Here is a 23941-nt window from a genome sequence, read left to right as displayed (position 1 = left end):
TATAGTATGTGCTCGTCCACAAAAGATTGATACGGTAGTAGGGTGGAAAACAGATCCGTCCCAAGAATCTGATGAATGTGCCTCTCCATTACTTGGATATGTAGATGTATTCATTTTAAGGCTTTATCACACAGGGACTCAATTGTCAATCTCTGTGCCAAATGTTACAAAAACACTGAAGCACTAAATCTGTATCAATCCTTCTCTTTCTATTTTAGGTTTCTTTGTCTCAACAATCACAGGCTAAAAATATTTTTACCGTTTCCCCCTCTTCTGATGTTTTCTCCCAGTCTGTCAGTTCATTTCTTTCCTCCTTGTCGCTGCATTTTATTAAAGTAGCAATTGTAAACATAGACAGGAAGGACACTGATTTTCAAAGCACTCTCCACCAAACAAACGGTAACGACGGTGATTTATCTCTCAGAGATCAAAGGCGGCGCTAATGTCAAGATTTTCTTTGTACTCCGACAAACAGGTGCACAAATAATGCGCACACACACAAACCTCACTGAAGAGTCCATACATATGCAGTACAGAAGCATTTGCTACGCAAGTATTACACAGCAGATTTGTCCATTCCTTGACAAATGTTTGTTCACTTTATCATTTAGCAAGATTTCTTTGTGACTGCCCAAAAACACACCGTGTTATTAATAACTGCCAAAAATCAGCTGAACAATATAAGCTTAAGCTAATATAGACCACTTCACACATAGCGCTCACTTAGACTTCGACTGACTCATCCTAACCAGAATTTTGACTCTTTGACCCAAAGAGTCTAGGACCTTTTCTGATATTAGTAACAAAGCATCACTGCTGTGGAGGCAGATGCCATGACTCACAGATTCTGAGCTATTCACCCTGTTACTTTTAAGAGCAACAAAATATCAAAATCCAGTGCATTCAGACCTTGCCCCCAAAAATACCACCAAACCTGCCAACCTTTCTCAGACATGAGATATTTAACAGGAATCCCTTCATCAGCCTGTTAAAGTGAAGCTGTTCTATCATTCATACACCACTGATTTATTGGGATTTTTTTTTTTCATATAGCCATGACTATAGTTTACAGAGAGTGGCCAGAAAAGGAGAAATGTGAGCTTCATTTCTCTGGTTGATGTCAGAGGTAAGAGGCAAATGGCTAGACTGCTTTGGGCAGATAGGAAAGAAGCAGCGACTCATACAACCACACGTTTCAACCAAGGTGTGCAGAACAGTTCTGTGAACTCGCAACACATTGAAACTTGAAGCAGATGAACTACAGCAGCAGAAGACCACACAGGGAACCACTTCTGTCAGCTAAGAACAATAAAATGAGACTACAGTTCACACAACTCACCAAAAAGCAGACAACAGAAGGCTGGAAAAATATTGCCTTGTTTTGATGACTCTGCTGCAACATTTGGATGATAGCATCAGGGGATATTTTCTTGGCACACTTTGTGTTCCTCAGTACCAATTGACTATCATTTAAATGCCACACCCTACCTGAGTATCAATGCTGAGCATGTCCGTCACTTCATCAACACAGTGTACCCATCCTCTGACGGTTGCTTCCAGCAGGATATGTTAGGATGCCTGGGTTGTTGACCCAGGGTTTGAGTTTATTATATTATTTATCATTTCTAGTCTTTGGTCTCTTAGAGTTCTGTCTTATGGTTTATGTCTCGGTGTAATCCTTAGTTGCTATATCCCCGTGTCCAGTCAGTGTCTGTGTCTGCCCTGGTCCCACGTCTCTGTTCCCTCTGTTGTAGTGCCTGCCTGTGAGTCTGTCTGTAAGCTCAGTCTGTGTTATGTTTCCTGTTTTACTTTGAAAGTCCGTGTCTCGTGTAAATGTGTCTGGTTTTGCTTCCTTTGTCTCGTTAGGCCTGATTTTCCCCAGCTGTGTTTCCCTCCTGTTACCCATTCCCTGATTGCTCCCTTTGTGTATTTAAGCCCTGTGTTTCTCTGTGTCTGTGTTGTGATCTACCCTTATGTAGGTGGTCGGTCGGTCGGTCGGTCGGTCGGTCGGTCGGTCGGTCGGTCGGTCGGTCGGTCGGTCGGTCGGTCGGTCGGTCGGTCGGTCGGTCGGTCGGTCTGTCTGTCTGTCTGTCTGTCTGTCTGTCTGTCTGTCTGTCTGTCTGTCTGTCTGTCTGTCTGTCTGTCTGTCTGTCTGTCTGTCTGTCTGTCTGTCTGTCTGTCTGTCTGTCTGTCTGTCTGTCTAGTCCTAGTTTTGTTACCCTTTTGAGTTCAGCATTAAAGCTGTGTTTTGAGTTACTTTCTGTCTCCAGAGTCTGCACTTTGGGTCCTTCTCCTGCCTGCACACAGCTGTCACATAACAGGATAAAGCATTGTGTCACTTAAACTGGTTTCTTGTACATGACAGAGTCTCACCACATTATTAAGACTGGGAGCATTGTCACTATGTTTCACTGTCTGACCTCTCACACAGATGTTTCAAGAGAGCTCTATCTTCTGTATGAAGAAAACAAAAATGCACCATACTAAATGCATATGTACTTATTCCAAATTAGAAACAAGGAATCCAAATAATCTAAGAGGTAGGGCTGGACGATATGGCCTAAAATCCATATTGCGGCATAATTTGAAGCACGTGCAGTAAGGATATATATCGTGATATATTATTTTCTTCTGTATAACGTATTTTCCACACTATAAGGCACACTTAAAATCTTTTAATTTTCTCAAAAATCGAGAGTGTGCTTTATGTATAAATTCTGGTTGTGCTTATTGACCTCGAATTAATTTTGGCGTGCAGAAATCTGTTAAAAAATGTTTTAGTACAACTTTGGTAAGCTGCACTGCTTGACGGATTGTCAGAGCATTACGGCTGCCGTAGTGAGGAGCTTCGCAGAGTATTCTGGGTCCAAAACTCCGTCCCAAAGTCAAACTGAGAGTTTAAAACGGTCTAAATTCTTTCATCTTTAATAAAATGATCAGCGTTGCTGCTTTATCGGGTGTAACAATTAAGTTTTACATCCATGCATCCATGAAAACAGAATTTATTAAATTTAACGGAGTTACAAGTTAACAGGAAGTTAGCTCGCTAGTTTACACCTAAACATTTCACGCCATGTTCTGACTGAGAGATTTTTGAAACGAATTAAAACGTACAGCTCTGCTACCACTTCCAAAATAATGAAGACAGAAAACTAAACAGCAGTGGTGTTTGCAGGGTTACTGAAGTTGGACTACCTGGTATATAATGTTGTGCTACGTGATTGCTAGCGACACAGCTATGTTAGCATAACATTAGCACAGTGAAGCTGGAGGATGAACATCAACTTTTCTTCCACTCATTAAAAGTTAACGTGAGGGATTCTGGTGGTTAGGGACAAATGCAATCGCATAGCAGGATGCTATACACGGGCCAAACTTCAGTCAGGAGAACAACTGAGATTATTCATGCACAATACAAGGTTAGTTATTAATGGTAGTCGCTGCTCTTGTGGTGTGTGCGATGCTTTCGACCAAAACAGGCGCAGCTTGATGACATCATCAACATGCACTATCACAATAGAGCGGTATAGTCGAAATCTCTGACGTTGGCCAAATTTATATCGTTTCAATCGCATATTGTTTATGTCGCCCACCCCTACTAAGAGGCAGACGTAAACTCCAGTGTGAGAGAAACATGACGAAGGCGATGATGCATCGGTTAGAGGTGAGTATATAAGAGTGCACTCTGTTTGCACTCAGTGTGTTGACCACAGTGTTCGCTGCGCACAAAGACCAAGCTGACCTTTTCAGTAGGTCTCTTGCACAGCACATATCCCTGGGCGAAGAGAGGAAAGAAGTCAAACTGAAAATTCAGTGAAGGCCATCCAAACAAGCACACACATTGCACGGCACTGGAGTGAGGCCTCTTTACCTTGGCCTGTCGCCTTCACTGTCTGCCCTTTCTGGTGAAAATGTCAGCCCATCCTCTCGTTTTTTTTCTGCCTGTCTGCCCAGGTGACACAAGATTCACCGGGCAAAAATTTGGGAAAAACTATATTTGCCTGCTCTGGAAACACATATTTTAAAGTCTCTAGCAAATAGTATTTGGAGTTTGGAGATGATATATAACTTAAATTTCAGCAGTGCCAGGTTTGGTCACTGGTGACGCACACAGAAGGAAGCCTCACTGACTCTGAAGTAAACATAGATGTGCTAAAATACCTTTTTCGACCAGAGGACTGTGGATGATTTTAAACCTGATTTCACACGCAATCTTTTGCCCGTAGCACCAATCAGTAACTTATGTTTGTGCTTTGCCAACCAGATGCATCTGGCATTTTTGAAGCAATCATAGCTGCATTTTTTAATCGATAAAAACATTTTTAAAATTAATTTACTCCCCGAAGAAATGGAAGAAAATGAAAAGGCTTGGAGATAAGAAGCAGAAAAGCTTTGTGAAGGAAGAGACAGACCTCAGTAAGCAGCAGAGAAGGAGAGAGAGGTGAGAGAGAATTACAGTGAATTTTTAAGAGACACTGACAGAGAGAAGATGAAAGCTTGAGAGGAGACGCTGTAGTGGTGCTTGAGATCTGACTGTGAAGAGGTGGGATCCGACTGCTGAGGGCATGTGGAATGTGGACTTTGCGGTTCATTGTTATTGTGTGCCTCTGCATACATGTGTCCAGGACATGAACCTGTGTAGCTGTGCAAATGAATGGATCAAGAACTAAAAATGGCCAAAGCAAGACTGACAACACTTAAACTGAACCTTCTATATATGCATCTTAGCATCTACATTGCAGCTTGCATTTTTCAGACAACAACCATGCCCAAATAAGTGCTTTATTTTAAGAAATTATTACAGTATTGAAATGTGGTAATTAAGGGCAATAGTTCTTAAAATTGTCACTCCGTGACTTTTTTAAAAAAGGACATTTTCAGTGAATTCATGAAAACTTTAGCTTTTATAATTGCAGAAAAGTCTCTGCAATGAGCTACCAGCTACCAGAACTTGCACGCCTATCATTTAGTTTCACTGGTCCAGCCCACTTAAGATCAAAGTGGCCGATGATGTAAAATCAGTATGACTTCCTTGATGTACCCACTTATCGTCTTGCATAAAAGTAAAACAAATTCGATGATTTTCAATTATTTATACAGGTATTTTATTGAAATATTTACGTCAGTTTAGTTTAAAAATGAATTTTAACTGCTAGCTGCCGTGCCAGGGCAATGACTAGAGCAAACAGTGCTTAGACAAGGAGCATAACATGGTGAGATTTTAAACACATTGTGTGCCACTCACTATAGCTTCACATTGCCATTCATTTAACTTGCCACTATATATGATACATGTAGTCATTTCATTGCCCCAGCTATTGCGCCCGCTACAAAGCCAATAGGTAAAGATTTCTTTCCATATCTTCCACACCATCTATATTCACCCACCCTTTTGCTCATGGTGTTGCTTTGCCTACAAGAGTAAAAATAGCATCTGTGCTTAGAATTGCCAAAACAGTCTGCCTGCATAAGTCCTGGCACTGTCTCATTAAAATCATCTCATCTCTCATCTGAACACAGAATAAGCCACCTGTTACACAAGCAACCGCTAAAAAGGACAGCAGAGGAACAGGACAAACGCATAAATATGAAAACAACCCTCCAAGTGATTTAAAATCAAACAAATATCACTTATTTACCTAAATCACAGTTTTTTCTTCATGCTCAAGACTTTGGTTCGAAGTGGATGGGAAGAAATTTGTAGCTAAAATGATCAGAAACTAGCTTTCAGCTTCAAGGTGGATCAAAGATGTAAATATCTCATGACCTGCGGATATGGTAGATATGAATCTATAAAATTAATGCACCTCTCTGCAGCTTAAGCTCAAGACATACCTATCTCACTCACTCAATCACACAATCACACATACACTGCGCAGCACCGTGGCTGCTCTGATTAATCTCTTCTCTGTCGATTCTGTTTAGCGTCAGGGTGTTCGGTGCTATCGCTGGCGACCTGTGGAGACCATCCAATCAATAGAGAGCTGGATATAGCACACAAATCCCACTGATTAATTCTTTCTCGCAAACTGGAACCAATTCAAACCACACCTCTCCTGAGCAAAATCATTACAAGCCTGTGGGCGTTGATGTGATGACGTGGAACAGAGTTCAATACAAACAAAGTGCTGCTAACACATGACTACTTTTTTGGGGGGGGAGATGAAAGACAAGACAGAGAAGTTCAAATTTAGCTATACTAAATTCAGCCTTGACTTAGGACACATTAAACAAATCGGTATCTGGGGAAATTTGTAACTATAAAGACAATAAAACTGTGGCCTTCTTGCACTAATTTAGAGGAAACACTGGAAGCTTTCATGTGATACCAAGGCAGAACAAAGATTCCATTTTTTCCATGGTGCATAAAGCCCTACGCTGGGACATGACAAAGAGTGCATGCTCTTCTAATCAGGCTAAACATGGATCAGTCTGCCCAAAACTAAGCCACAGTTCACTGATCTAAAGGCAGTGCCATGCTTGTTTTAACAGTGATACAGAATGTAAGCTGTTCCAACAGCACAAGTGCATCATGCTTGTTAACAATCTCTGTGTCTGTGGCAACAAAGACAGCACATACATCTGGAATAAAATCATGGCATGGTTAGATTTTTAGGATGTGTTGATTAATACATGACAATAGTGACCTCATTACTTAAGAACTTGGAATCTGGAGTTAATCTTCCATGTAGGATAGCTTTACCTTCTCCTTGATGTCCGCTTGTGTGGTGTCAGGCCTGGTACGGATAGTAAATGGGGATGCAAGCCTCAGTAGGATGCCTTGAAATGAGGGATCCATCTTAGGTGAGACAATCTCAAAACAGTCCCTGAACGAGAGGCTCCGGTAAGTCTCTATACGAGTCTGTTTCCTCAGTCCTTCCCCAAGCTGCAGTAGCTCCATGTGAGGCCCCAGGACAAGGTGAAACGGAAAGGCACGGCAAAATGTGGCCAGGCCAATGCGCAGATCGCTGGGGTTGGTGGAGATCGAGAGGGGGGGTCGTTTACCGGTCGCCGAGGCGGCGTTGGGGAGGGAAGAGATGCAAAGAGGGCTGGTCTCCTGGATTTGGAAGGAGAGGCAAACTGTCGGAGCAGTGGTCGGGAAAGGAGAGGGAGGGGATGGGGATGAGGAGGGTGAGGCAGTGGGAGACGCGGTCGGGGTCGGGGTCGTCGAGTCACAGTCTGTGTTTTCTGCATCTTTATTGGGCAACAAGGGAGTTAGAGGGGGCACCTCTTCCACCTCCACTTGTGAATGAAAGATACGCCTGGCAACAGCTCTGATCAACCCCGGCATGACCAACCCGACAACAGGGGCAGGGTTGAAGCAATGAAGAACCAATATTTTTCCTCCTCCATTTCTTTCTGCCTGATCTCCAACTTTGTCCAATTTTCTTCTGCCTTTGTCCTCCTCACGGGGGTCCTTACACTGGAAGGAGGGGCTTTCAGATGAGGCACGGCGCCCCGTAGAGGTGCGAATGTGTTCCAAAATGGCGTCAAAGCCATTGAAGAAATCCTGGAGGTTGCCACCCACAGCCCGAAGTACACGTTCATTTTCTTCAAAGCAGAGACCAAAGAACTCCTCTCCAAAATGCTCTCGCAGCTCACAGAATGGTACTCCTGGGACAGGGGGATGAGAAACACCAGTGTCAGCCATGCTGTATTGCACTCTTCTGAGGATGTAAACATAGTTTTGATATCATAGACAGTGAACTAAACAGCTAAACTATCAACATATTGGAGAAGATACTCTCCTGTTTTTGAAGAAGAAATATGCACTTTAATGTTTTGATGCCTACACGAGTATGATTTTCTGTTACAGCGACAATTTATATAAAACCCAACATTATCTTTACTCCATGGTATGTTTAGACAGAGATTCAAATCCAGCAGAAAAAATCATTTCAGGGATATCGAGCAGAGAAAATCAGTGTTTTGAGTAATCAAACATCAAAGCTGTGCTAGTATAATTAATACAGATAAAATAAAATAAACATGTCGGGTGCTTGTTGAGTGACAGAAAAAAAATGGGATTAAAAGATTAGAAAAAAGTCAAAGCGACAGTTGACGTAAATAAAACCTCAAAACAGGATAAAACTGTAAAAAAATAAATAAATAAATAAATACGGAAGAAAATCCATAGAATTTGTGAAGTATAATTAAAGACATCAAAAGGTCCGACTAAACAGGCTCACAGAAAAACAAAACTGCAAACAGCACAGTCAGTGAATCCAGATTAGAGATTAATATAGTCTTCTGACGTCACAGAAGAAATTTTGGTACTCTTGTGCCTGAGAGTATATGCAGTTGTCCAAGCAAAAGCCAAATCCTCTGTAGGCCTCAGTGTTTCGCTTTATGTGACACAACTGCGTAATCTAAACACTAATTAGTTCTCCTTTACTTGTTTTTTGTTCGCTTTTTTGTACATGTCCTTGGCTGTCCTTGAAAAGCTCTATAAATAAAATGTATTATTATTATTATTAAGATGAACCATGATACAGGTATCAGTTATTTATCAGCTGATTTGTACTCTTCTTCCAACAGTCATGCGCTCAGGATGATGACCAAAAGAATGAAAACCCAGATAAAAATAGAATAGAATAGAATAGAATAGCCTTTATTGTCATTGTACAGAGTACAACGAAATGGGAGTGGCACTCCAATTTCGTTGTACTCTGTACAATGACAATAAAGGCTAAAAGAGGCCTAAATGGGGTTTTGTAAATGTTTCCTTTAAAAAAATGGAGCACCTTAGTGAAACGCCATTAGTGATCTATGGGGAAAGAAAGCTAATGATGGATGATGCCTTAGCTTAGCTCCAGTTTTTCTATTAGGAGCATTATAAAATTACTGCCAGTTTTGCTGGGAAAGGAGAGGCATGGTGAGGACAAAAGTTTGAGTATAGACTATATGGATGTCACAGCTGGAGACCACAGCAGAGTACATTTTTGACCAAGAACTACATAAAACTTGGATTGATTTGATTACAGAATCCATTTCCCTCCAAGTGTAAACTGAAGAGTTGAATCAGCCCAAAGTTTAGAAATCATTCCTCAAATATCCTTGAGTTGATGTCTCTGACTTCAGCTTTTATTCTCACTGAAAATCGTTGGCAGCACAGAAACCAAAGAGTATTAATGAGCTGGATGCTTTTATCAGAAAGTGGCATAAAAATAATGCATGAATGCGTTCTTACTCATTACAGAAATTAAAGGATATGGTGGTTAGCACTGTTGTCTAACACCAAGAAGGTCCTGAGTTCGATTCCACCACCTGTGTTGAGTTTGCAGGTTCTCCCCTTGTTTGTGTGGGTTCTCTCTGGGTACTCTAGATTCCCACAGTCCAAAGACATGCAGTTAGTGAGGTTAGGTCAACTGGTAATTCTAAGGGTAGGATGCGAGAAGGATTACTTTTTACTGCTATCGCTAGAGTCAACGTTATGAACATAGTGGTGGTAATGGTTAAAACACTGCTTTGAATTGGACCCATGCAGAGTGTACAGATAGCTTCTAAAGCCAGTGAACACATAATAGCTATATACTGTCACCACGGGGCAGTGTCTGAAATAAGCAGTCTTTAAGCTAAACTGAGTGCAAAAAACATTGAAATGTGTCCACTACGAGCAAAGTCTTTGCTTTTCATGCTATTTTTTTCCACTGTCACTTTCTTTCCTGTTAAGGCTCTTTTTTTTTTAGCCAATAAGCATTCGACCTCTGCACAGCGTCATCCACGTTGAGCGAAGTGTCACTGGGGGGGGGGGGGGGGGGGGGGGGGGGGGTTTGGAAGACTGCATGCTAGCACATTTGCATAGGCAAACACCTTCCCAAAACAGACATAAACGCCATACTGTAACACCGGCTTACCGAGAAAATGCAGAAAATCAGAACATTAAAAATTTTTTTAAAAAGACTCAAAGGACGTACGAGACTGTAGATGGAGGCAGGAAGAGATCTTAGATGTAACAGAGGGAAGAAGAAGCTGTACTGAGTGACTCACCAGGACAGTGTGCGTGCGTGTGCGTGTGTGTGTGTTTGATGCTGGGCATTGGAGACAGTAGAAGCCCCCATAGTGAGTCATACAGTGTGTGGTGGTGTGTGTTTGCTTATCCTTGTAAATAGTTGTATATTTGCGACTGCATGCACACTACCCATGATACCGCATCTCCTTTAAAAGGCTTAGAAGTGTCTACAATGTATTTTCCAAGTCAAGCCTCTGGGGGATGGTTCTGTGTATGTACATGCACAAATAACTATGTTAATATTGAAGGACATGCAAATGGGGAGGGAAAAAAACACAAAGGCAGGATCTGTGGCAAACACACTCCCATCTACCTTTATCTCATATACTTACCCAGTATGGTGGCCATGTATTGGAGGATTTGTAGAACATCCTCCTCTGAACCAGAATTCTCTAGAAATGGACATTTCTCCTCTCGTCTCTCCCCTCCAACTTCCTGACACCTGTAAAGGAAACAAACCAAACACATAAGTTATGGTGGTTCATCATGAATGGTCTCTGTGATGAGAAATTACATTTGCACTATTTTGGAAGGTTTAGGAGTGTGTTTATAGGAATTTTTGACCATTCTTCCAGAAGCACATTTGTGAGGTCACACACTGATATTGGACGAGAAAGTCTGGCTCGCAGTCTCCACTCCATCAAGTTCTTCCACACCATACTCACTCATCCATGTCTTAATGGACCTTGTTTTGTGTACTGGTGTGCAGTCATGTTGGAAAAGGAAGGGGTCATCCCTGAACTGTTCCTACAAAGTTGGGAACATTAAATTGTCTGAAATATTTTGGTATTCTGAAGCAATAAGAATTCTTTTCACTGGAACTAAGGGGCCGAGCCCAACTCCTGAAAAGCAACCCCACAGCATAATCCTTCTCCAACAAACTTTACACTTGGCAGAGACACTAGCTGATTGGCTCGGGACTTTCAATGGTAATTGAGTACATATGTTTTTTAGCATTTTCTGTGACCTGATGCATACCCTGCACACGTTCATATTTGCTGATCACTTAGCAGAGCCAGCAGAAGCAGATGGACAACAGAGAGGCATGGAAAAATGCTCAAGGTCACCTCAACAATGCAAATAAGGAATGTTTTTATTTGTCTCCTTGTCAGACAGTTCAGAGGCCTTTTGCTCGCAAGCTTATTCCCTAATCTTTATGCCACAATTACATGCACTGTGATGCTCCAAAATTAGAGGCAAGATGAGTATTACTTGTGGGAATTCTGGTAATTACTTAATGAAGTACATTAATTGAAGCAAGAAAATACCGAGCGACAACAACTGAGGCCAAAGTGTGAAAAGGAGAGTGGTCAGGAAAGTTAAAGAAAATAACAGTAGAAGTCCAAGTCACAGTCCAGGGTCTGTATCAGTATGCAGTGTATGCTTCGTGAACAATGCTTACTTGTGTTACGCCCGACTGAAGCCTCTCTACTGTGTCTTACAGTTTTGACAGGGCAGGATGGCGAGAGAGCCCGAGACAAGAGGTGAAGGAGTGTGTGTCTATATATGTATGTGTGCGTGTGTTTGTCTGTCTCGCTTGTATTAGTGTGGCAGAAACAGAGGAAGAGAAGACAGCGGGGAGAACGGGAGATAGCAGAGACACGAGGAAGGTTCACAGGTTCTGAACAGGTGTGCGTATGAACATGTGTGACAGTGAGCCAAGTGAGAAAAACAAGGAAAAAAGAGAGAGAATGAGCGGCGGGGATACGGAGACAAGACAGCAGAAAGACAGCAAGTGACAGAAGAAGTTTCCACGCACCGGAGGCCAATAAAAGAAAGAAAGAGAGACTGACTGCAAGCCAGCCTTACCTGATCTCCTGTTGTCTGTAGAACTGTAGAGTCCGCTGTAGAGCTTCCTGAACAGTCTGCGTCTGCAAGCAGAAGTGAAAAATATTAGAAAAGCTTTTTTTTTTTTTCTCCTCATTTGAATTATTTTTTTATGATAAATGGCATGGCCCTTTAACTTCACACTCTAATTTACCAAACTCCAAATTTTAACCAATAAAAATTTGTTCCTGATTCATTGCTGATCTTTCAGTTGGTATTACACCTCAGCTTGAAAACATGTGTGTAGATATGGACACATTTTAACATTTTTCATTTCCTTAACCAATTCTCCAGCTGTGCCAGCTGTCAGAGGATGACATGTGCCTCAGTTTATACTTTATTTAGAATCACCAGCATGTCTTTGGTCTGTGGCCGTGTGGTTTTTCAGGGACACACGGACATTGATGCAAAAGTTTGACTAATTGTAAAATCCAATTGCATTTTGTTTTTGAAATCCATTGCTCTGATAGGATCGCACTAATTTTGCTTATTAAAAGGCACAATAAGACGGCAAGATGATAAAATAACCAGGTAGTTTAAAAATAAATAAATAATAATAATATTTCAATAAAATTCTTAGTAGAGAGCCTGTTAAAAAAAATTAACTGCTTTTTAAAATAGTCCACAGAATCAGCTAAACAGGGTTGTGATGGTAAACTGTTTCACAGCCTTGGTGCCACAGACTGAAAGGCGCTGTCCCCCTGGTCTTTAGTCGTGTACGAGGAAGAACAAATAACAGATTCCGTGAATGAAGACAGCGAGCAGCAGCATATTTTGTAAGAAACTGAGATATATGATCTGGAGCCTGACCTGTACATTAGCACAGGAATTTTAAAACAAATAGGAGTGTCATGAGCTTGCTTGCTAGAATGTGTTAACAATCTGGCCGACCTAACAAAGACCTAATGAAATCACATTTCACTGATTCTATCCATCCATCCTCTTATCAGCTTATCCAGCCAGGGTTAGGCAGGGTCGGTATCTATTCCAGCTGACACCAGGGCAAGGGTACATCCTGGACAGCTCAACAATAATTTCAGTCCTTTTTCTTCTTCTTCTTCTACTTCTTCTTCTTTTGTACAATGCATTTTCAAAACATGATCCAGTCTGATATAAAAAATACAATCAGATTACTTGTGATCAAGTCAGCCTTGATGTGTAACTGTAGCCAAGATAGATTAATATGTAACAGGCTTTGTTTCCACTCAAGACCTTTTGCCATGTCACAGTACAGCACAGGTGTGAATAACTAGCCTCCATCCAAACGGATTTTTTCTACTCCCTTTTATATTGTTATCATCCAAATTTCAGAAAAAAAAACCCAAAACAATATTGTTAAATAAAAATGTCAAAATGACCATAACACAATGAGATTAACTGTCCGTGTGCATGTGTGTACAGCTGCCGTGTTTTGCGTTACTGACAGCCTAAGCTTGAGAGGGCGGGTCCAATGTGATTATCTGTGGTACAGCTGAAATACAAGGCTGTAGTGACAATACTAGAACACAGTGTGCCAGCTGGAGAGGTCATTCTGAGGCCTCCACCCACTCCGGACAGTGTGTGTGTGTGTGTGTGTGTGTGTGTGTGTGTGTGTGTGTGTGTGTGTGTGTGTGTGTGTGTGTGTGTGTGTGTGTGTGTGTGTGTCTTGCAGACAGAGAGGGAATGACAAACATAAAGGCTAGTGAGTTGTGAACATGCAGCACAAAAAACATGAGAAATGATGAGAAGTAGTCAGGGAACCAGGCTGTGTGTGCGTCATCAGACGTTTTAAAAGGTGAACGCAGTTAGACGTCATATTGTAGCTAGCCTGCATGTTAGCTGCTTAAAAAACACCTGATGACACAAACACGTTTTGTCACTTTTTAGCACCAGTTGGCCACAGATCAGCCAAACAGCATGAGCACAACTCCCAGATATAAACACACCCAATGGGCTGTACTTTTCAAAAACCAATAGTGAAGAAAAACAACATACTTTCACTGTGTATTCATACAAAGCTTCTATATACAGCATAGTTGTGTATGTATGTGTGTTTGTTGTCATGTCTTCCTCTCGTCATCGCCAACTGGTCACAGCAGACGGCTGCCCCTCCCTCAGCCAGATTCTGTTGGAGGGTCTTCCTGTTAAAAGGGAATTTTTCCTTCCCACTGTCACCAATTTCTTGCTCAAATGGTTGGGATTTACCTCACAACATAAAGCGCCTTGGACCAACAGCTCTTTTTATTTGGCGCTATATAAATAAAGTTGAACTGAATTAAATGTACGTACAGAACAGAACGAGTGTTTTCTCATGACAGCCTGACTCCTTTAAATGCATCTTTCATGAAGCTATTCACTGGCCACATTACATTATAATAATACTTACTGTAAACCTGGCCAAACACACAGGCACACACTGGTATCAGCCCTAAATGTGCAAACCTACTGTACACACTCATGATCATTAGTCTACATTGTTGCATCCCTGGCCTGTTTACTGTACACACATTAATCTCATTCAGTTACACAAAGGTGCTGAGATGGTAGGATTTGGTAAGCGTCGAGTTACCAAATCAAGATGCCCAACTTGTTGCTGTGGGTTATTTAAACTCTCAGCTGGGAGCAACAGAACGATACTGAATGGGTGATAATGAACATGTTAAATTGCATACTATATAAAATGAATACCAATCGTTGCATTTTATCTGGATTTTAAGGCTCTCTCTGAGAACAGTTCAGCAGTTAATGTGACTATAAAGCGCGATAAGCGTAATGCAGCCAGTGTCTCAGACACGACAGTGGAGTGAATATTTGATGACATCTAGCTGCTTCCTCTACAAAGGTTGAACACACTCATTGTAAATCACTTTAGAAAACCGTGTCTGACAAACGGATGGAAAGCAAAAACAAAACAGGTTTGAAAATTGTCACTACAAAGGTCGACCTACGCTTTGCACAGAGGTTTGTTCGGATACGGTTGCGCATCTGTTTGTTTTGAAATGTCCTGTTTTCTTCTACACTTTCACATTTCAAACCAGCCTCTGGACATGAGTTGAATAAAGCAGCCAATTTTCCCAACACGGAGGTCTGCACAATGCATGGTTGACATTTGGGAGTTGTGTGTGTGTGTGTGTCAACTCGTCTGCAGGCCTCCTCCAGCATGCATTTAACCACAACACTCTTCTCTAAGACGGCTCGTGGAGATTTTTCTTGTATATTTAAGGGAAACAAAATCTCAGCTTGCAGAGGTGAGGTAAACTCTGGTCACTTGGGGACAGCTATGCAGGAATAAAAGTCAATCCAAAGGAAAGCATCCAGTGTAAGGCCTTTAATAAGTCAGTAACAACCTTCAGCCTTGATTACTCACAGGCCCATTAGCTGTTAAAATACTGTTATATGTCACAATTGCAGCTACTCAGATCCAGTTTCAGTAAAAAAAATGTATCTGAACAAACAGAGTTCATGACTTGTGCTTTTTTGTATACTTGGTGCCTTTGTGTGTGTGTCTGTGTGATATCCCCTTTAGAACAGCTCCCACTCCTGTGCTATGCATGGTCATTTGGGTTGAGGAACCATGCTCTGCTTGTAGGTGGTGCTGTCAGTTAACACGTCTGCTAAACCTGTCTGCCTTAGCTGCTAGAGCTAAGGAGGAAATGTTCATCTTCTAAAAAGTGTAATTTAACGGTACAAAAAACAACAGTTTTAATGAAATAACAGCTGCATCTGATGTGATTATTGATTGTTTGGATTGTGATAGACTGTGTGGAATAGGAAATTGTGCTAATATTGACATGACAGCATCATACAGGTATTGCAGGTTGCATATCCATGAGGTTCCACCACACCCCAAAAGTGCTCTGTTGGATTGAGATCTGATGGCTGTGGAGCTCATTTAAGTACACTGAAGTCACTGTGGTGTTCAAGAAACCAGTATGAGATTAAGTGCATTGTGACATGATGCTCAGCTGGTACTGTGGCAAGAAACCGAAAATTACACCACCACCAGATGCAAGACAAGATGGATTCATACTTTTATCTTGTTTGCACCAAATTCTGACCCTTCATCTTTCATCCCTATTCTAATGCTCAGATTGAACTTCAGCAGGTCGTCTTGACCGTGTCTACATGCCTAAATGCGCTGATTTACCGCCACACGATTGGCTTAGATATCTGCACAAATGAGCAGTTAACCTCTTAAGCACCCACACACCCAAAGATGGGAGCAAAAGGGAGGAGATTGCGGAGATCAGAAAACTGCTGGAGGCTTAACAGCTTAAAGCAGTGTGTCTAATAAAGTGGCCAGTAAGTTTATTTATTAAAACATGAAGATTCCTCCACCAATTTGAATTAGCAGAGTCAGTACTTCATGACTCCTCATACAATATAAATGTGGGTAAAGTCACCAGAAGGTGACAAACTCATTGTGAAGAAATCCACAGGGGAGAAGATGACAGACAGCAGCAGGAAGGTAATCCTATAATTAATTAATTATGTAACAGGTAATCGATATTTGTAAGCAGTGTAGCTTCCAGCAACACTGATCTACTCTTTAAGGATTTACACTCTAGGACGTACTCTAGAGTTTCACTTTTTTCATATCTGTGACCAACACTCAGGGCTGATCAGCATTACAGGTCACAAAGCTAATGGCCACCCTTCATGTGTGTACACAAAACCAAGCGCACAAGAAACAGGCAGAGCGTTTGACCACATGTAATTGTGGGTGAGCACGGATGTATCTGTGTGTGTTATTTCTTCTAGGTCAGTGTGAAGACAACCACAGAGAGCACGCTCTGTTCCGTCGGTCACGGTCCAGTGCAATCAGTAGTCGACACTGCTTCTGCACGCACCCATTGTGTGCTTGAGCAGAGTTTGTGTGAGAGGGAGAACAAAAAAGATAATAAACAACGTGTTGTTTGATCAGTCAGTGAGTTAATTTGCATATGTATGTCGCTACTTACGGCTCCATTTTAATCCCTCCCCATCCCTGTTTCTATCCCTCCCTACATTTCCATAGTAAAGAAACATGATAAGGAGACGTTTACGCCACGGCTTTTTGGCAGAGCTGCTCTAACACACAAATGCCCATCAGACCTTGGACATTTTCCCTTTTTCTGTGATCAAAGCACATCATAATGACCCGTAAGGATGCCAAACTGTTGCATATTATTGCAAAAAAAAAAACACATACATGCATGTAGACACACACAGTTCCACAGAGTCATCCACATGTACGATATTACCATCATTGAGTGTTATACTAATCAGTCTTTAAGTGTTCCCTCTTCCCTATTTTTTCATAGATCTATTAAAGATCAGGGCCAGTAAGAGCTGCAGCTGAGAGTTGAAGCTGGCTCTCACTGGTCCTCTCCAATATACACCAACTTCAGTTTTTTTCAGCTATGCTATTGAATATTGTTATTTTGCGAGGTTATGCCTGGCCATTGAAAAAAAAAGAAAAGAAAAGCAGACAATCGCTGCTCTTCTGCATCGATTTCACCACAACATCTATTTCTCGCAGGAATGGGAGCACGAGAGCTGAGTGTTTGCAATTTGGAGAAACCTATTCCCGCAACCAACCGTAGCCTGATGAAAACACAGGAGTGCTCTTGCTCCGTGGAGTACACACAGATCTTGTAACCATATGAGAGCAGATTAGAAGCAAAGACTGTTATGTATTGTATACCTAATGGTCATCTATTCAGCTATTATACTTATCTCTGTCCAAGTGGAACAAGATGTTACCGCTGCGATGACGAAGCATCCCAGCGGTAACATCTGACAAAGCTTTATTCTTCATTAGTCCCCCAACAGACCACAAACAAGACAAGACTATACAGTGCCGCTGCCTTCATTTTCACCATTTCAGGCCATTTTGACTGTCAAGAAAAAAAATCCCCATTACATCCATGTCTTTGATCCCTAAAATCTACTCAGGGATAAAAGGAACAAGGACTGTGAAGTTTAAGGTATTTTTTTAAAATAAAAACACTGAACCTAGTGCCGGTACCAAAGGGAATCAAGCATAGGCTGTATATAAACAATGGACAACGCCACTGACATTTGTGGACTTACATTTTGATGATTTGAGTTGACCTCATCACCATCACAACTCCCATGATCATCATTGGGAGACACAATAATCGATAGACAGCCACACCATGATGCGTGTATTCTGTATACCCAGGGGTAAACATACAGAATACACGCATCATTGCTATTCTGTATTTTACTGTTAAGCCCAACAACCTCAACAGCCTCCAGTTCAATCTCGGGCTCAGCCCTGACTGCTACTCTAAGCTGGTCAGTTGTAAGCAATATCAAATTTTGATTTTGACTCACATCTCAAAGCTTATCCAGTCCACATTCTTACATCTAAGATCCGCCTTCAGCTGGTCTGCTTTTCACTTCTCTTTATGCTTCTCTTCACTGGGTTCCATTAAAGCTCAGAATCTGTGTTAAAACGTTATCAATAACTATTCAAGTCCTACATGGCCATGCTCCTGCTGCTATATAGCAGACCTACTGAGCCCGGCTTCTCTGATCATTCAATCGGGACCTCTTAACTGTTACACACTCCATTTTAAAACCAGAGGCGATCGCACTTTTTAGGTTGCAACACCTAAAATTTTGGATCAGCCATCCTCAGCCCTGAATGCTGAAAACTGCTGAAAATTCATTTTTATAAATTGCCTTTTCCTTAATTTTTATATTTGGCTTTGGTTTGATTCTAATACGTGCATGGAAGTATGCATGTGGGACTAGAAGTATGACCTTATGTTTGACTGTATGCTGGGAACTGAAAACTTATCTTTAATGTGTGGTTTTATCCAAACATTGCAGCACTTTGTAATTGTGTGTTTTAAAAAGTGCTGTAAACATAAGTAATGTAGAATGAACATCACGCAGTATTCACTAAGACTTAAGTAAGTGAAGCTATAAACTCGTTAAGGAAGTGTTTACTGAGGTGCTAAATTACGACACGAGGAGTCGTCTTTAGTCTTGGACACGTTTGTTTTTGCAAAACAGACGAGTCACGGTTTGCTGGTTATTAGCAAAAAAACAACAACACAAGTTTAACACAATTGTGCATTAGAGCATATCAGGACCTGGAAGTTAATTCCATATTTTACACACAGTCTATGGAGTCAATGTGGCACTCCATTTATCCATCCATCTTCTTTGGTTTATTCAAGTCACAGTCATGGGGGTGCTGGAGCCGATCCCAGCTGTCATAGGGTGAGAGGCAAAGTAGACCCTGGACATGTCTCCGGCCTGTCTCAAGTCTCAGCAACACACTTTGTGGCTCAAAGTCTTCGGCTTGTGTCTGATTTACTTCCCACTCATGTTAAACCATGGCCAAACTATCACAAACTACTCAGGTTCATAATCTTTTAGATTTTCAGCATGAAATTGCAAAGTCACAAACCAATGACCAAATACTCAGGATAGATACATATTTCACTCACAACACAGCAAGAAGACTACTCTTGCGCTGATTTTGTCGTTTTTAGAGTTGGGCAATGTCTACTGAACTCCTTCATGACAACATTTACAGTTCAATATCCTAAACAGGCATCAGGATGTAACGACAGACTACTTGCAATAAACGCACTATAGTATTTTTTAATTATTTTTATGCACCTAAACTAACAGATGTTTTTACTGAAGCACTGTGGCTAAATAAGCTTCTTTTATACTTGAGCAAATCAGGTACAAAGAGACATTCACAACAGTCATCCTATTACTCGATTTGTTGTTTTATTCCCCAGTTTATTTGTAGCATGCACATTTTTCTGGTGCTTACAAATATCTCTAGGAAATATCTTCTCTGTCCAGAAAGAAGTTTGGAATAGGCGAGTGCTTAAACCCAGTTTTAAGGCACCAAAAAGCAACATTATGGTGACACTGATAATATGCAAATACCTTAATATCATAAGTATTGGAGATTGTGGTATAATTTATTTAAAAGCTGATGTCCTGTCCCCAACTGGTACTTTTGTTTTGCCCACATTTGTCTGTCCATCTGTTTACTTATTTTCTATTGTTGAGTAACTACAGAACAACAGATGCAATCAAATCCCAAACCGATGTACCATCGCGAGGGACAGTGCAATAGCAGATTCCCTAATAACACGCCATCCATCACAATCGCACTCAGTTCTAATAGCGGTTTTATTGTATTACAGCCTGTCACACAACTGAGACACGCAGACACAGCAGCAGGCTCATTCGCCACACTCCCAGCATCCTCGCATACACACAGACGAGCCATGGGCATCGCTCTCTCTGTCTCTCTCTAACTCACAACAACATATTTATTATATAATCAGCCAGATGATTCAGGCTATCAGAGGTGAGGGATGAAAAGAGGCTGTTTTCGTAGACAGCACAGCACACATCCTATCATGATGTAAGAAAGGGCATTGTCTGGGTTTTTGGGAGTAATACACTAATGTGGAGAGGCTTGAATGTTGTTGTTGGGTTGTTTTTGTTCCTTCTGAACTTTGGAGACATCTCTGAGCAGTGAAATAAATGCATCAGGATATTTGACCCTGCTGGTTTTAAATTACAGGTTTCATCTTCAGGAGACCTGATTTGGTCAGTAATTGACCTAATTGTATGACAAACAAGGAGTTTTTTAATGATTTAGAAGAATACTTTATCGTTTACACAAATTCACACACACTTTAAGTCCCTGATGTGACCAATATTCTGACAGCAGGAGGCAAAATGCACCAGAATCACCGCAACTTTCTTTAGAAACATGTTAAAGACAATTGATGAGGTCACAGTGAAGCTTTTTCACACTTGTTTGAAATCCTACCGTGGGTGAGGTCAGCCGCCTCAGGCTCTCCCCCAGCGAGTCGAGGTTCACCCTTCTCCTCCTGGTGACCCTCTTGTGTGGTCCGCCGGGTGCTTGCTCCTCACCCGCCGGGAACACGGTCCTCTCGGCGGGGCTGCGGCCGTTCCAGAGCACCGCTCTGTGGGAGGAGGGGAAGGAAGAGAAGGGGCACCCTCGGATCTCCTCCGCCGGCTCCAACCCGCCGTCCCCTCCGTCTCCCCCGGGGCTTTCGAGCCCACAGTCCGAGCCCACCGAGCTGCTGAACGACTCCGAGGAGATCTTGCGCGACGACGAGGACATGGTGGTGGTTGTGCTGCTGAGAAGAAGAGGAGGAGGAGGAGGATGGTGATGATGATAACAGTGGCGGTGTTAAGGATGAGGATGATGCTACAGTCGGCTCCGTACCACGTCCACCTGTACACCGGGGAGTCATCAGATAGTGGGGGGAGGGAGGGCTGGCTGGTTGAGAGGAAAGGCTTGTGTGTATGTGTGTGATTATGCGCGCATGCTGTGTCGGTGTGCGGGTGAGATAATGTCCAGTCCTGCCCGTGTCTGTGTATGCATATGAGACGCGTCTGCCTGCGTGTGAGACGCGGGGAAAGAGAGAGAGAGGAGGGGGTGAGGTCGACTGAGAGCGAGAGCACTAACGGCACGCAAGCATTTATGAAGGGGGAGGGTATCACCTCTTTAAAACCGTCCTCCGTTACCCCCCTAAAAAACGTCCTCCTCGCCGCTCCCCCGGGTGGCCAAACACTCCAGCGGATGCTTCCGATTAAAAATGAGGAGCGGAAGAATTCATCACGCCCGGCAACAGTGTTTATTTTTAATAAAAGACGCAACTATTTTGAAGGACATGTCCCCCTAATTGCCGAAACTGCAGAGCATAACGCGCTGGTCCACCGATAATCCAAACACATGGTAATTATTCCTCTTGCACGCGGGAGAATTTAACAGCATCAGAAAAAAAATGTAACGTATCTTCCTTTTTTTCTCCTCACGCTGCCCAGAAATCCCCAAAGTCACCGCAGATGTGAGATGCGTCTGCTTCCCTCTCTCTCCTCCTCCTCCTCCTGCTCTTAGTCCTCTGCGACAGCGGTTCTCTTGTCGGTCCTCCAGCTGCTAACCGCAGTCCGGGCATTCCTCCATCTTTTTATTTCCGCTCCTTCACGGCAGCTCCTTGGCCCTTTTTTGTTGCTTTAAGAAGTGGCCGGGGTAGAGGTGAGCTAGAAAGGTAAAAGCGCGCGCGAGAGTGAGCGCGAAAGGTGAGCCAGCAGTAGCAGCACGCGCCAGTGGTGCTTCTAATCTGCGAAGCACGCGCTGTGAAGTACGCGTCAACGCGCTACTCTGCGCTGGAAAACAAACCAGAGCCAATCGATAGACAGACGGAGTTGGGCAATGTCATAGTCTGTGTACTTTAGTTTATTTTTGTATTACATTTTTTATTTTGTATTTATTATTACTTTTATTTATTGTTTATTATTATGTCTTTCGTATTAGGAATTAGAGCCATTTTCATACATAACCCCCCCCCCCACACACACACACACACACACTCACGCAGACATTGGACAAAAGTAATTGGACAGTGACAAACTGACATAACTGAAGAGCAGTTAACTAGTCAGTAGGTTGCTGGTTCGCTTCCTGACTGCTCAAGCCTTCATGGGATGTTAGATAGACGCACTGAAAGCAGTGCTTGTGTGAAGGAGTTATGTTGTATAAAGTGCTCGGGAAAAGCGTTAAATGAAAAGGCGCCAAGTGAGGGCTGTTCCCTAAAATAGCTAGCAAAAGTAGCTCATAAGATTATAAAGGGACCTGGGCTTCCATTTCAGTGAGTGTGGGAAGCACATCCCCCATGAAGGATATACTACCAATGCTGAATGCACCAGATAGTCTTCATTAAACTTTAAATGTTTATTAATACAGAATCAGTATTGATCATTTTTGATTCCAACACTGCCATTTTCACTTTCAATAAAATAGATTAAAATCACTGTGGTTGTGTGTTGTCAGATCTTAAGTAAAAAGTGACGTTACCTTGGATGAAAGCAGATGTTTTCTCCAAAAACAAAAAGCAAAAAACATGCTCTCTGAAACAGTAATTAAAGACGAATCAACTATTCATTCATTTCAAATAGGTTATTCATACATTCTCAGTTGATCTGTAGTTCAAAATGTGTTGTAGACTCTACTGTGAATGTGTGTGTAATATGAACACCATGTAAAGTATTAATGACAGTCATTTTGTTTAAAATTATGTTAGTTTGTCCATTTACTTTTGAGCAACCGGAAAAGGGGGGGAATATAAAAATGGCTGTAATTAGTACACAGTGAATGCAATACTTTTACATTAAATGAATTAAAGATGGAAGTCTCCATACTGTCATTAACATGGTTTCATAATTGTGAAATCTTGGCAGACAACAGTCTGCTCCTCAATTAACTAACAGGAAATGGCACTCGAGCAGCATCTGATTGTAATCAAACAACAGCCGTGGTCAATAAGCCAGGTCCGTGGCAATGTGCCAGATATGTTCAGCTCGGGTTTACATGGACGAACATGGCTCTAAAGGGTGATAATGGAGCTCGCGGGGGTGGCACATGCTTGCTGTATCTGATCAGAGGACAGAATGACGATCAGTCTGGCGCTAACAACAGTCACGACCTTGACCTCTATTAGCAGATCATGTTCATTAATGGCCCCAATGGACCAATCAGAAAGACACTGAGTCAGACAGACATAGTGCATGTATATGCTCACACACCCTAACACAATTTCATGAAGGTGCGCGCTAATTCATTTGACTTTCTGGAGCAGCGTGACCCCAATCCACTGCATATCATTTTATTTTTTCTCTTCTCTCTAACTCACACCCACACACTTTCTCTTGTGCATAGACAACCACACACTCACACACACACGAACGACTTCTTTTTCTTTCCTTATCTGTCTGCATCAGTCTGCCATCCATCAGTCATAATGTGGGCATTTAATAAAGCCAACACTACAATAGAATAAATGATGTTCCAAAGGAGATAAGCCTACCAGCTGAGAGACTGCCTCGAGCTGGCTGCCAGCCATCTAAAGCTAAGTACAGACAGGGCAACAGATCACTGGCTGTGCTATCATGGAAGCAGAACAGATAGAAAGGGCAACTATTGAAATACTGTGGTAATCTCCTTCAATAGGCGCATGTAACACGGATGCCATTAGACAACAGAAATGTCATCATTGAAATAACGGATGAAGCAGTCCAACCTTGAGTGTTCTTGGCACA

At 42.0% G+C, this 23941-nt stretch overlaps 1 protein-coding gene across 3 annotated transcripts in view; it reads right to left on the bottom strand.

The window, feature by feature from the left end:
- Positions 1-22008, bottom strand: part of gucy1a2 (guanylate cyclase 1, soluble, alpha 2) — a 55013-nt gene extending 33005 nt beyond the window's left edge. Inside the window, exons 1-5 of one of the 3 annotated variants that reach the window (XM_026191759.1) lie at positions 21069-22008; positions 20646-20979; positions 11822-11883; positions 10345-10454; positions 6704-7614 (exon numbers count right to left, since the gene is read on the bottom strand). In XM_026191759.1, coding sequence (XP_026047544.1) covers positions 6704-7614; positions 10345-10454; positions 11822-11883; positions 20646-20963 — 1401 coding nt within the window. In that variant the 5' untranslated portion in view covers positions 20964-20979; positions 21069-22008. Of the gene's footprint in view, positions 1-6703; positions 7615-10344; positions 10455-11821; positions 11884-20645 lie in introns of all 3 variants that reach the window. The other 2 variants (XM_026191760.1, XM_026191758.1) reach the window with 2 other exon arrangements.
- Positions 22009-23941: the final 1933 nt, after the last annotated feature.

This window comes from Astatotilapia calliptera, chromosome 14, assembly GCF_900246225.1.
Source record: "Astatotilapia calliptera chromosome 14, fAstCal1.2, whole genome shotgun sequence".
Taxonomy (NCBI): Eukaryota; Metazoa; Chordata; class Actinopteri; order Cichliformes; family Cichlidae; genus Astatotilapia; species Astatotilapia calliptera.
Note: the sequence above shows the minus strand (reverse complement) of the source record. Positions and strands in the feature narration are given on the sequence as shown.